This window comes from Coenobita brevimanus, chromosome 16 (assembly GCF_032717465.1).
Source record: "Coenobita brevimanus isolate Jiangsu-jjx chromosome 16, ASM3271746v2, whole genome shotgun sequence".
Lineage (NCBI taxonomy): Eukaryota > Metazoa > Arthropoda > Malacostraca > Decapoda > Coenobitidae > Coenobita > Coenobita brevimanus.
In genome coordinates this window covers 23,996,649-24,010,788 of record NC_136969.1, presented here as the reverse complement: position 1 = coordinate 24,010,788, position 14,140 = coordinate 23,996,649, and the positions used below count along the sequence as shown (strand labels likewise).

Sequence of the window (14,140 nt, the reverse complement as noted above, 5' to 3'; positions counted from 1 at the left end):
TGACTGGGGGGACAGGACATGAATTGCCATCGCGACGTGAAGTTGAGGTGACAAAGGTGTGGGAGTTGTCACTATACGAAGTTGAAATGGTTTGTGGAAAGAGGCTGTTGTAATGGCAGTGGTGGGTGTTGGGGTTGTGGTGGTGTAGTTGTAGAAGGTAAAGAGAGGCAGTGGTGAAGGTTGATGTTCTGGAAAATCAGTTGGGGAAGATGAAATTAGAATATCTGATGTCAGATTACCTGGATTTTCTACATCGGTTGTAGGATTTGTATAAGTGGTAGTAGATGTGGTAGGAGTAGTAGCAGTGACAGCTGCAGTAGTCAAAGGAGTTGTTTGAGATTTAGAGTACGATTTCCACCATGGAGGCACGTTATGCCATCGTCACTTACATTATCATCATGTTCATTGTCATATTCATTTGGAGAGAGATCTACTTTCTTAACCCCTAAACCGCAGGGTTGTTTTTGCCTGACTTGCGTGTCTCGCGGACATATTCGCGTTCCGACAGACTCTCTAAAAATATTTGCCAAAAATCAGTTATTAGCCCTAGAATATTATAATTATATATGCATATGGGACATACCTTCAGCTTTCTCCTGGGATGTTTATTGAGCCTTCGTCGAGTACCGTAGGACTTGTGGAGACCTCTGAAGTTGGGTAACGAAGTCTCCACTTTACACTTCCCGACAACCCGTAATATGACTACCACAGCCTGATATTATCACTAGAAACACTATTCTATGATTCTCAAATAGTTTGGGATCCATACTCCCCAAAAAAAAAAAAAACACTGTGAAAGCAATTAAAATTACGAGCACGTATGACCTTCCCACTTGCGATCGTTCGCCGCTGGTGTTGTCATTTACTGTTCATAAAAACACTCACAGTTTATATTTCTATTACTATATAACACTTATATATATCTACAGTCTTTATCCATAAGTTTCATTCAGTAATAGTAGTTTATTATCACTGTAGGCATTCAATTCCTCTTTCAGTAAAATACGTAGCATTCACTTTCTCGTCCTGTATACTAGCGTTGAGAGTGAATTTGTCACGTTCATTTTCGCTTTCATAACTCATAGTATTCAAACATGCTAGAGTGAAACTTTCACTTTCATTACTCCTAGTATATATACTCGTATTCTTATATTACTGCTCATTTACATTTCTATTTACATTCTCTGTTTTATTTACATTATTTACATTTCTCTTTTATTTACACTGTGTTATGCAGTCACTTCCAGTAACTTATAAAACTATTTTCCACTGTTCACTTATATTTACATTAATTGCTTTCACTTGCTGTTTACACATTATTTACACATTATTTACATTTCCACTTGCACTGTTTTACTCACCAGATAGATCGTAGTCACTGTCTATCATTTTCATTGACAAATTAGCCAGTTCACATTCCACAGCAGTCACTTAGCCCTTTACCTCTTTCCACACGAGGTTTAGTAGGGGGTAGAGGTCACAGGGCCCTTTGCATGGGGCTAAAAAGCGGCGGAATTGGGCAGGCGCGAATCCGACATGCTTTCACCTTGAAAGACGACAGTAAACTGAATACAGTGTGGTGGCCTGCCTAGGGGGAGTGCAATGCTGCCAATGTCAGCGGGGTGACAGCTGCTAATATATACACTATGAAATGATTGGCAGGAAATCTAGACAATACATAATAAATTAGGTAATTCCAGGTGAATGTAAATATCACTTAGGCTTCTCCCTTCCTTTCTTATATATATTTTTATTACGAGAATAGATTATACGGCATATTTCAAGGGGAAATAAACAGCGAAAATTAGTGAACGAGTGCATGCGAGGTTTTGTCAGGTGATAATTAGCCAATTCCAGGTGTATGGCACTATCACTTACCTTATTTCTTTCTTGTATATAATATTTGGTATAGGAATAGGGCATAGGGCTTATTTCAATGGATGAAATCAGTGGAAAATTCCAGGGAAGATTTACTTAGCGTAGCACGGCCGGGCAGGCGAGAGGAGAGGGTAATGGAGCGGAGGTAGGGAGGGGAGTCAAGAACGGGGAGAAATGGCTAAACTGTCAACAATGGATGGGAGTACAGATGAGATTAGGAGTGCTGACTAGTGTTGGACATTGGCAGTACTGATAGATGATACAAGCCACCACTAGAAAGCCCAGGCGAATTCAAAATAACACAGAATCACAAAAGTGACGCCCTGTGGTTAAGGGGTTAAAAATGTTCATTAATAGAGGGTGAAAGAAACTAAATAAATAAATGAATGAATGAAAATACTACTATGAACGATAAACAATGAGTAGTATATGAAGAAATATGGTTTATATACAATGAATGAGAATGGGAGTAAATGAGTTATGTACAGCGAAACCTGAAGGTAACTTGGAGAAAATAGAACGATGTAGGAATGAGTAAACGAAAAATAAAGAATGAAGAATGTAATGTAATGAACAAGATTAAATGAATAACATAGTCACAATCTCTATAGAATCCAGTGGAATGGTTAGATGATATAAGACAATGTATGAATATTCACGTCAGAGAATAATATTTCTACTGTAGGTAGAAAACGAGTGTTCTTTCAATGGCAGACTAGCATAGCTTGTGGTGGCAAACACCTCCTCCTGTGGAAGGCATTGATTGGGCGGAGTAGACGGTGATGTAGCTGGGAGACTCATGCACCAGGCATGACGGGGAAGCTGACAGGAGAGGAAAACTGTGACACAGAGCACTGTGATGGGCCATACTCCCTCCTTCGTCAGGGTGGCTTGGTGGTGAGGTGGCAGTGAATCACTGGGGATGGCAACGGGTGTGGTGGCTCACTGTAGTGGGAGCAGTTGGGGATGTGAGGGGTTAAATCACCAAGCCATTGAAGTGTGGTAACGTAATGGTTGGTTATACAGGACTGGCAGTTCAGGCAGCTAGTAGTAGCAGGTTAGTGGTGGAGGACTCACTGGGATTGTGGCAGCGTGGTGGCAGGTGGGGGTTGGTGTGGGTTGAAGGTATCCCCGTAGCTGAACCGCACCAAAAATCGTTTAGAAAGGCTGGAGGCTGGGGTGCAGGAACAGGCTGTCATCGTGGAAGGTAGGGTACCATAGGCAAGGAGGCAACTGCACAGCTACTGCCCACAGAAAACGTGAAGTGATGTTTATACCATTCACTATCCACCACTTATTAGTTCCCCACTCGTTGACTGTAGGCAAATCCAAAGTCCTGGGCTATATTTTGGATTTATATTTACACAAGAACGGCACAGGTCTTGCCTCCACCACACCACCCTAGTCTCTGGCCTGCAAGCTGGACCGCTCCTATCTCTCTCTCTCTGAAAAATGACTGTAGCCAGAATCTGACCTAGACCAGACCTTAGGTATGGAATTAAGTCACGTACACCCTACTTAGGACACACTTACATACTACTGGTTTACAAGTGGTTACATACAAGCTGACTACTGGTTTACAAGTGGTTACATACAAGTGATTACATCGCATTCATTATGCAAAATATTTCGCGCCTCATTGCAAAGCACAGAATGGGTTTAGGAAGATAAAAATTGCATTGCCAGGTTCGCCAGACATTTCTCTTCAGTTTGGTTAGAAAGAAAATCAGTTTTCGAGATTTCAATAAAATGGTGCCAGTGCTGGCTATTGGGTCCCGACAATTTTTGGACCCACAGCCATGGAGGAGTTAAGCAGGCCATTGCTAGACAACAGGTAGATGCCTAGCAACCGAAACTTTACGGACACAACTATGTCATAGGCTGGTCTTTGTGTTCATGTTTCGCTGGAAACACTTAATTCTCAAGGGTAGAAGTGCCTGTCTTAATTAAACAAGACAACTAGGAATGCTGAGGGCAATCTTCGCTGGGTTGCCACTTAAAAACTAGAAAAGAGAGGGGAAAAATGAATGGCACACTACTAATAGGGAATGTCCTCAAGATTATGCGAAAAGAAGTTAGAGCTTCCCACACCCATTAGCAATGCTGCTACAGTTCATACCGTGAAAAGTGCAAAAAAGCTGTTTTTCGGCAGTTGCTAGGGAACTGCTCGTTGCCTAGCAGCCAAACCCTTGCTAATAGAACTAGGTCAACCTCTGGTCATTGTGTCCATGTTTTGTCGGAATCGGTAAAATTCTGAAGGGTAGAAGTGCCTGCCACCATTAAACAAGAAGAAAAATATGAAAGAGCAGTTTTTTGGCCATTGCTAGGGAACAAGTTGTTGTTTCGCAATGAAAAACCTTGCAGACACAACTAGGTCATAAGTTGGTCATTGTGCCCATGTTTTGCTGAAATCAGTTATTTCTTAAAGGTTGAAGTGCCTGCCATAACCCCTAAAAGACGTGTGTCCGCATAGGCTGTCCGAGGGTACCAGGGTCAAAAAGACTGGTGACCGCATATGTGTTCACGCCCCCCACCCCTACCCCACCCACCCCACCCCCTTACCATCATACCCACACACCACTACCGACCCACCCCAACCTCACCCCCCACCCCGACTCCCCCTCCGGCCCCCCCACCACCCCTCACCCCCTCACCACCAACCCCCCCAAGCCCCCAACTCCCGCCACCGCCCCCTTCCCCCCCAGTACCCCCTACCACCCCTAACCCTCACCCTACCCCCACGCACACCCTCCCCACCCCGACGACACCTCCCTCACTCCCCACACCCCCCACAACCTGCCATCCCCCAACCAAGCCCCCAGTCCCCCACCACCCCCTCCCACCGCCCTCCACCCTCTATCCCCCACCCCCTATTGCCCACCACCTACCCCCATTACTCCCAACCCCTACCCTCAACCACCCCTCCACCCCCACACCCCCCACAACCCCATCCCCCAAACCCTCCACACTCTCCAAACCTCCTGACCCCTCCAACCCCCACCACCGTCCCGATACCCTAACCACCCCCCACCCCCTCCCCATTCCCCACTTCCAACCCACACCCATCACCCCCACACCCCCATCCTACCCCCACCCCCACCCCCATTCCCGTCCTACCCCCCACGCCCACCCCTCCGCCCCCATCCTACCCCTAACACCCACCCCCACTCCTCAGACCACCCAGTCCCCCCTGCACCACCACACAACCCACCCACCTCCACCCCCACCACCCCCACCACCATCCTGCAACCCCCCCCCCACCACCACCACCATATCTCACCCGCCGATCATGCCCGTCCTAAGCGTATGTCAAAACATTCTGATGCCCATCTTTTAGGGGTTAAACACGAAAGAATACAAGAATGAATACAAGATAGAAAGAAAACTCTGCCAACAAGAAAGACAGCGTGGAGCGGGCCAACATAAACTCTAAGGCACAAGGGTAACTGAGGCAAATAATCAAGTAGCTGAGGCTCTACCGTCCCTCAGTACACAACAGCCCGCAGTCGAATTTATATCCACGTCCTTGACCGTACTGGTTGAACTGGTAGAAAAGGGGGAGAAGTAAGTGTGGAATTAATGCCTATCGACTTCACGAGACTTAATATGGCAGGAAATCTATTTTTACTATGTTCCGGTCATCCAGAACACGACACGCAACTAACGATCACACAACCAGGTCCCCATCTGTAATACTTGATAAAACTCTGTGTGTGTATGTGTGTGTGTGTGTGTGTGTGTGTGTGTGTGTGTGTGTGTGTGTCCATAATAAAGGGTAGCTTTTATGCATAAATTAATGAGGTTGCGTGACAACATTGCTTGTGTGTGTGTGTGTGTGTGTGTGTGTGTGTGTGTGTGTGAAGGCATCAGCGTCAAGGGTTATATATATATATATATATATATATATATATATATATATATATATATATATATATATATATATATATATATATATATATATATATAAACTTCACTGTGAAGACATGTATGGAAAATAACCACAGGAGAAATGAAAGTAGCTAGAGTAACTATTTCTGTGTATTATATCTTCAGAGTGATACAGATACATAAATGTGTAGGTGTCAGAAGACACCTACGCAGCAGGGAGTGGCACACATAAAAAGGGATGACATGAATTTAGACTGAGCGATACACAGAACAACAGACACCTGACTTTTTACCACATGGATGCACCTGAAAAAAGGGGTTAATACTGCTGCTTAACTTATGCCCACCTGCAGCAAGGACTGGCAAACAACAAAGGACGACCTGAATTCAAAATGAGCGATACACAGAACAATAGGTACCTGACTTTTTTCCTTAAGGATGCACCTGACAACAGGGGATAAACACTGCGGCTAAGCTTAAGAACACAGAGGATTAATGATAGGTGTGTCCCGCACAGATGTGACTGTATTACCAGGAGAAGACAAAGATACAGTCAGTTATTAGTCTGTGGGGTACTGCTTTAAAACTTTTTCAGTTAAGTATATATCACACATATAATAACAATAGCTCATGTTTACATTCTTTTCATTTGTGCCAGAAATTAGGCAAGATTCTATTACATTTCTTCCATCAAAGTTTTTTGATCTTCCTAGAAACTTAGAGCCTACCCAGTCAGTATGGTGACCACTGGGTGCTTTGTACTGAAATAAACCACAACTCTGTTAAGCTGTCCTTACACTGTATTTATGTTGTGAGATCCTAATTTCCAAATCTTTTCCAGATTGTCCTATGTAAAATTTGTTACAGTTTTTACACGAGATTTTGTAAACAACGCATGAATTCATGTGGCTTAACATAACCATATATATATATATATATATATATATATATATATATATATATATATATATATATATATATATATATATATATATTTGGTTATGTTAAGCCGTAGTCTTTACCCCCTCTTGTCAGGTGCATCCCTAAGGAAAAAAGTCAGGTACCTATTGTTCTGCGCATCGCTCATTTATAAATCAGGCCATCCTTTGTTCTGTGGGCCACTCCCTGATGCGAGTGTGCAAAAGTAAAGCCGCTGTATTTACCAGTGATTTGGAACTGAGCCCGACCCTGAACCCGGAACCGGAATCGGTAGATTTTTGGCCGTTCCGGTTGCGACTATCATTATTGTTTTACATTACTGTGGAGCAGCCACAAAAAGTTAAAAACTAAAAATGTTTCGTCAACTCGAAATAGAACACCAGTGCAATATTACTCTCTCTCTCTCTCTCTCTTTCTCTCTCTCTCTCTCTCATCACACATCAATCAGCTGACGAAGCATTAAAGATGAGTAGAATGACGGAGTCGACCACATATGATGATACCCTCCTAGTCTTGTCCTAGACGTGTATCATACGTGAATGTGAATCATCCTGCTCATCTCCACAATCCACCATACAGCACAAGGTTGAGCCAGTTCCCCTCTAGCCACTGGTTGAACAGGACTGTTGCTGCTGCTTGCTATTTTTCTTCTTTTTTTTCGGTGTTTTCAACTTTTACGTACTTTATCTTAATTTATTAAGAAAAAAATTATTTGGCAGAACAAAATATCCTGTTATTGTATATGCCTACCTGACTTTCCCCTGTTTAGGAACCGGTTCCGGAACCAGTTTCGGAACCGGCATGCTGTTACTGTACTTTTTCAGGAACCGACCCCGACCCCGGATCTAAGTTGCGATTCCACATCACTGGTATTTAACCCTCATGCCAGGTGCATCCCTAAGGTAGAATGTCAGGCGCCTATTGTTCTGTGTATCGCTCAGTCTTAATTCAGGTCATCCTTTGTTCTGTGTGCCACTCTCTGCTACGGGTGTGTATAGAACACCTCTACCCTCTACGTCACTGTATCACACTGACTGAAGATCTAATATACGAAGGTACTCAGTGTCGCTAGTTTCATATCTCCTGTGGTTATATATATATATATATATATATATATATATATATATATATATATATATATATATATATATATATATATATATATATATATATATATATATATATATATATATATATATATATATATATATATATATATATATATATATATATATATATATATACGTAAACGTGTGTGTGTGTGTGTGTGTGTGTGTGTCTGTGTATCTGTGTGTGTTCAGGGTAACGATCACAGTATATTGCTAAACAGAAAAACGCATTAAAAATATGTCGTTTGCAACATCTTACTTATGTGTATTCACAATTTATATACACATTAATCTCACACTGGAAGTAACTCGTAACACACACACACACACACACACACACACACACACACACACACACACACACACACACACACACACACTTTCTTGGCAAATACGTCTCTCCTTTCCTAATATATTTATATCCTTCCACGTCGTGACGAAATTAGTACAGTACAGAGACAAATGGTGTGGAACGGACTGCCGATGCTACACAATCAGCCATTATATAACAGGATTTCAGTTAGGCATTATACAACATTATGAAGAAGAGAGGTGGTACAGTATGTCTGGATGTATGTGGGAAAGATAATGATGATGATGATGATGATTGCTCCCTTTCTCTTACTTCATTGGTTCTCCCATGATCCTGGTTGTTGCTCTCTCTCTCTCTCTCTCTCTCTCTCTCTCTCTCTCTCTCTCAGCATTTTTCCATACAGTCAACTCAGAATCTATCCATATATTTTTCCGTTTTTTCCTATATCGATTACTTATCCTGGCCTCTCACCTTTTCTTTTTCATATTTTTCTCCCTTAAGTTTTATTCCCTTTATACTAAACTTTTCTCATTATTTCTGAATTCCCTCATAAGTACATTTCCCCATTTTCTTTATTTTCTCATCCTTTCCTATTCCTATTTTCACTGGTTTTCTGTATTGTCCTTCTTATGTCCTCTCTCTTCTAGGTCTCTGTCTGTCTGTCTGTCTGTCTGTCTGTCTGTCTGTCTCTCTCTCTCTCTCTCTCTCTCTCTCTCTCTCTCTCTCTCTCTCTCTCTCACGAGTAACGTCCTAGTGCCTTATTAACTAACACAGGGAGCTTCACTCTCAAAATAACCAAGAAAAACGTAACCACTCCTATGATATATTGGCTTTATCAAATACTAGGGACCTCTCTGATTAATTCTCTCTCTCTCTCTCTCTCTCTCTCTCTCTCTCTCTCTCTCTCTCTCTCTCTCTATGTGTGTGTATATGACCAGTACTGCTCGTGTATTGATGCTAGAACATAATCCTATTCAAACGAACCCCTCACATCAATACAGGAGGGGAAAGATACCTCGATTTTTATTGTTGCCCTTACGTACATGTATAAGGAGAGAGAGAGAGAGAGAGAGAGAGAGAGAGAGAGAGAGAGAGAGAGAGAGAGAGTCTTCATGAATCTAAAGTATTTCAGCTAATCCATAACTATTCCATTATACCAGTAGTGAATCATCTAAACCTTTATTTATCTTACTGTCCACATTATCACTTTTTTTTCTTAGTTTGGTCAAATCTATTATTTTGCTCAGCACAAGGGAAATATTTTAATCTGACGATACTGATTAAGAATGGTCTGGGAGAAATCACATTCCTTCCTTACCCTCTCAAGGCTGGAGAATTATAATGTAATTCAGTTAACACAAGAGGAATATGTTTAGCTTTAACATATAAAGGCTTCAGGGTTAATATAGGACTTGCATTTCATTCCTTTTTTTCTTAACGCTGGCCATCATCGCCTACCGACTTGTTATATCTTCTTCTTTGTCTATTTTCATTGGTTTAGATCGAGTAACGGAGCCTGGGAGTGTTAATTTTTTTTTTTTTTTTTTTTTTTGATTCCCGCATCGAAATGTGTCTATACCAACTGCTATGATTCCTGAAAGTGTTACACTGAACTCTGCGGGTTAATTGCAACCTTATGTACTCTTATGTTGTCGACAGGTGTTAGTTATAAACCTCTTTCTTCCACTCCTCCAGCGAAGTGTGTCCATCCCAACTCGCGTGGTGCTTCGTAGCGTGTCATTCAACTCCTCAGGCCAGTACCGTTGTGAGGTGTCTGCTGAAGGCCCTGACTTCAACACGGTGACCGGCAAGGGCAGTCTGCTGGTTGTGGGTGAGTGGCGGTGTGAGGGAGGTGTGAGGGATTGGATGAGGGTGCGTGGGGGAAGGGTAGGAAAAGGAATATGCTGGTTGAAGGATGGGAGCTCAGGACGCGTAGAAATAGGTGTATGTGTGTGAGGAGGTGGGTGGATAGGATTATTAAGAGAATATGGAATAGGAGTGTGTATGTGTGTGGAGAGAGAGAGAGAGAGAGAGAGAGAGAGAGAGAGAGAGAGAGAGAGAGAATGGTAAGTTATGGTATGGGGTGGATGTGAGTGGAGGATAGGGTAATAGTACGCGGGGGACTGGGTGAATGCACTTATGAAGCATGAGAAAGTAGGGGAATGGAAGTAATGTCCACTGCAATACAGACATCGACATGGGCCCTGTGGATGAGTAGGGATGCAGAAGGAGGTCAAGGATTAGAGAAAGTGGTGGATGAGAGTGGAAGTTGAGAGACTGAAGAACTTGACTGGGAATAAAGGGGATGGTGTGTGGCTGAGTGTGAGGGGAGTGAGATTGTAAAAAGGGCTGTTTTCTTCTTCTTGGGTAGGTGGAAGAGATGGGAGGGGACGAAGATGATGTGGGGGAGGTAGGGAGGGGATGGGGAAGATGTGAGGGAGGTGCGGAGGAAGTAAGTGGTAGTATAGATGAATGAAAAGATTGAAGAACGTGTTAAGGGAAGGTGTTTTTGATGGTGATTATAAAGGAAATATGCTAATTATTATTAAAGAAAGTTATTACCTAGTAGTTTATTTGACCCAAATTCTCAGACAAATTAGGTTATCACTTTTTTAAATCTGATCCCAAGCTAACCTGAACATGAACTCAGTATATTACAGGCTAAAGTTGCCCATTACCTGCAGTCCACCATCCTCTTTTCGTGGGGATATGGAGAGTGCTGAGGGACATTTGTATAACCAGGATACGATGGCTGCAACGTGAAAGCTTTGCTCCACCACAACAAATATTCACGTCATACAAATTCTAAATGTATCCTTTAACCTGGAAGAATAGGGTAAAGTTAGATCCCACACTATTCCTGCAAGTCAGTATTTATTTGTTGACGATACTCCATGCAATACCCAAGCCAGTCTAACACGACTTCATCCAAGTAAGCCTTTACAGTCTTAACCAAACAAATTTATTCCGTTTCTTCTTTTCTGGGAATGGGTCGATTCCTCATTACGATGACATATTTTTATCTGCAAAGCAGAGGAGAACAAAATGCGCACATCTTGATCTTGGTGTGGGAAACAAGATTCAAGTAAACCTTTACTGCATACAGACCACTAAAACAACATTCACTTTCACAAGGTAGACTTTTCTGCCTCTAACCAACCGTCCACCGTCTTTCCAGTCCAATACCTCCATCCTTCGGCTTACCTCACCATTTTTTTCAAATCTCTATTAACGGATTCATGGCGCAACGCAGATCATGTGATCAATGAACAAGCTTGCTTATTAGGTCTTGCTATTTCAAAATGAGTTTATTTAGTTTAGAGACTTTTAACCTCGACGGGTTAGATATATCCTTCATTTATCTCTTCGCTGCAATATAACAAGTAAAGATGTGTAGTGGCGACTTGAAGAGTAGAAAAAAAAAATACATTCTCCAAATGGTGTTAATTTAAAGGTGGTATTTAGCTTAAGAGTCTGGATAAACACTTCTTTAGCAATTTATTGTCCATATTACAGCTTGTTATTCTATCGCACTCTATTCATATCTTATTTCTTTATTTACATTGACTGCATGAATACCAAACTAGAATGTAATAAAATATCATATAAAAAAATAATTTGGTAAGGAAGAGGTACCTAAAATCTTTCTTATCCGACGAAAATACAGGCCCATGGGTTGTATTTCTAGCTGCTCTTCGAAGTCTGCATAACCCGTATTTTCTGTGGCGTATATTGCAAAGTTGATCATACCTTAGTAATGCTCTCCTGTTATTGATACAAATTTTGTCAATACTAGATACCAGTATGCATAACACAGAGGAGAAATGTGGGTGTAAGATGCAAAATAAAGCGCCAAAGAATAGTTGCTACTTGTCTCCATTCCCATCGAGATCTGTCACCACACTGCTTTTTCTCTAGTACTCGCTTCACCTGTACGCATATTCTTCTCCACTCCATCCCTCTACCGTAACCTCGGTCTCCTTCTCCCTCCTCTCCCCCTCCACCTTACTCACGTACACTCTTCTAGTCAGTCTCTCTTTCTCCATTCTCTTCACATGGACCAGTCGCATCAGGGGATCTCGAACATTTTCCAATACATCCACATCAACACCACGATGGTTCCAAATTTCCCTTTTGTCAGTCTATCTCCACCTAACGCCACCACAGGACCCTCTCAGATAACTCAAAATTTTCTCCTCTCATACATACAAGTACATATTTAGGTGCCCATTGCAGAAACAAACTTGTAATAAAAAGGTGTTTGGGAGATTCCTTACCCGACGAGAGTACGGACTATACAGCCGTACATTAAGTGGTATACGAGGCTTCGTAACACTTCTTCAGCGATTAGCCCATCATATCACACCTTTTTATTCACATATTCTTGGCTGAGGCAAGGTACGTTGATACAAAAAATATATAAATCAAATGAAAGAGAATACAAAAATGTAACAGGAACGGCAAGTAGACGGCGCTCAGAGAGCACATACCTCCACCAAAGCATGTGCCAGACAACTAAGATTACTGCAGAAATAAAATCAACTCATCCTTGACCGAGAATCAATACATTCACAAAACTTCATTGAAGTTCAGCAATAATTTTTTGAGATATATTGTGCGCAACAACATAAAAAAATAGTCCTGAACTGGAAGTTGAACTCAGATCACCACAAGTATTCCTCGGCCAATGTCCAACATATCCACAAAATATCATTGAAATCCACCGATAATTCTTTAAATATCTTGTGAACAGAAAAACGAAACACAAACAGGGGTGAATACATAACCTCCTCCCTACTTCTTTGGCGGAGATAATAATCCGCTGAGAAAAGATGTTACGAAGCTTACAGTTCACATGCAACAAGGTGGTAAGATGCCCTCCTCTTCCCATAGAGCCACCGCGAGAGGGTCCAGTGATCACGGGTGGGCTAAGGAAGTACCACGTCAACGACACTGTGGACCTTGTGTGTACATCTGGACCGTCACGACCACTGTCAACACTCTCATGGCACATCAATGGACGACCGGTAAGTGGGGCCTATTTACTGTCTCACCTTATGTCTGATCGTCTCACTATCTTTATCGTCCTATTTCCTGCTGTCATGTTCTCATCACCAAGAGCACATGAATACTCTCACCAGTGACCATCAATGGACGGCCTGTATGTGGGGTTCAAATTCTGTCTCACTGTATTACATTCCATATCTCTCTCGTTCTTTCTACCTGGCTTTGAATCATCACAACCACCATCATCCCTGTCTTGGCATATTAAAAGACGACTGGTATGTGTGATTCCAAAAGTATCACACTCACTACTCATGGTTTTACTGTTTTACTTTGTCTTAGTTTCACTATCTTTCTTAGTCTGTGTCTCTCTCTGAAAAATCATGACCATCATTAGGCAGCTCATTGCGCACCAAAGGATGACCAGTATGTAATCCTTGCTTATTATCCCATTGTTTACCTCACTTTTTGTCTGTGGCCCTTGCTTGCTGTCGCAGTGTTTATCTCCGTTTTATGTTTCCGGCCCTTGCTTACTATCACAGTGTTTATTTCTGTTATATGTGTCTGGCCCTTGCTTACTATCACAATGTTTTATCTCCGTTTATTGTTTGTGACCCTTACTTACTATGTCACTGATTATATCGCTTTTTGTTTCACTGCCCCTTCCTGTGTTTCACCATCCTGTTATTGTAAATCCTCTTTTTCATTAGCTACTTGATTTTTGCATCTCTCCTCTTTTCCCTTTGTCTATAATGTTTTCACTTTAAATTAGCCTAACTTTGCTATCTCTTGAATGCTCAGATGCAAAACCAAACTAACACTAGTATATGATGATAGGTACAATTAAGTGTTATGGAAAAGATGTAGAACAGTCGCATTGTCTTTTTCTGGCATTCAGCTGCGCGAAGTAAACCATAAAATGAAAATCTGGGTCAGTTAAGGTAGAAGATATACTGTATAGTAAACCACGAGCTATCTTACTTGAAAAAGACAGCCTCCTTACACAAGT

The 14,140-nt window shown here is 41.9% G+C and overlaps 1 protein-coding gene across 1 annotated transcript in view; it reads left to right on the top strand.

Annotated features, from left to right (window-relative positions):
- Nucleotides 1-14,140, top strand: part of LOC145390999 (uncharacterized) — an 83,533-nt gene that overhangs the window by 50,500 nt on the left and 18,893 nt on the right. Inside the window, exons 5-6 of the mRNA XM_080265730.1 lie at nt 9,823-9,958; nt 13,021-13,154. Of these exons, the coding sequence (XP_080121856.1) occupies nt 9,823-9,958; nt 13,021-13,154 (270 nt within the window). The remainder of the gene's footprint in view (nt 1-9,822; nt 9,959-13,020; nt 13,155-14,140) is intronic.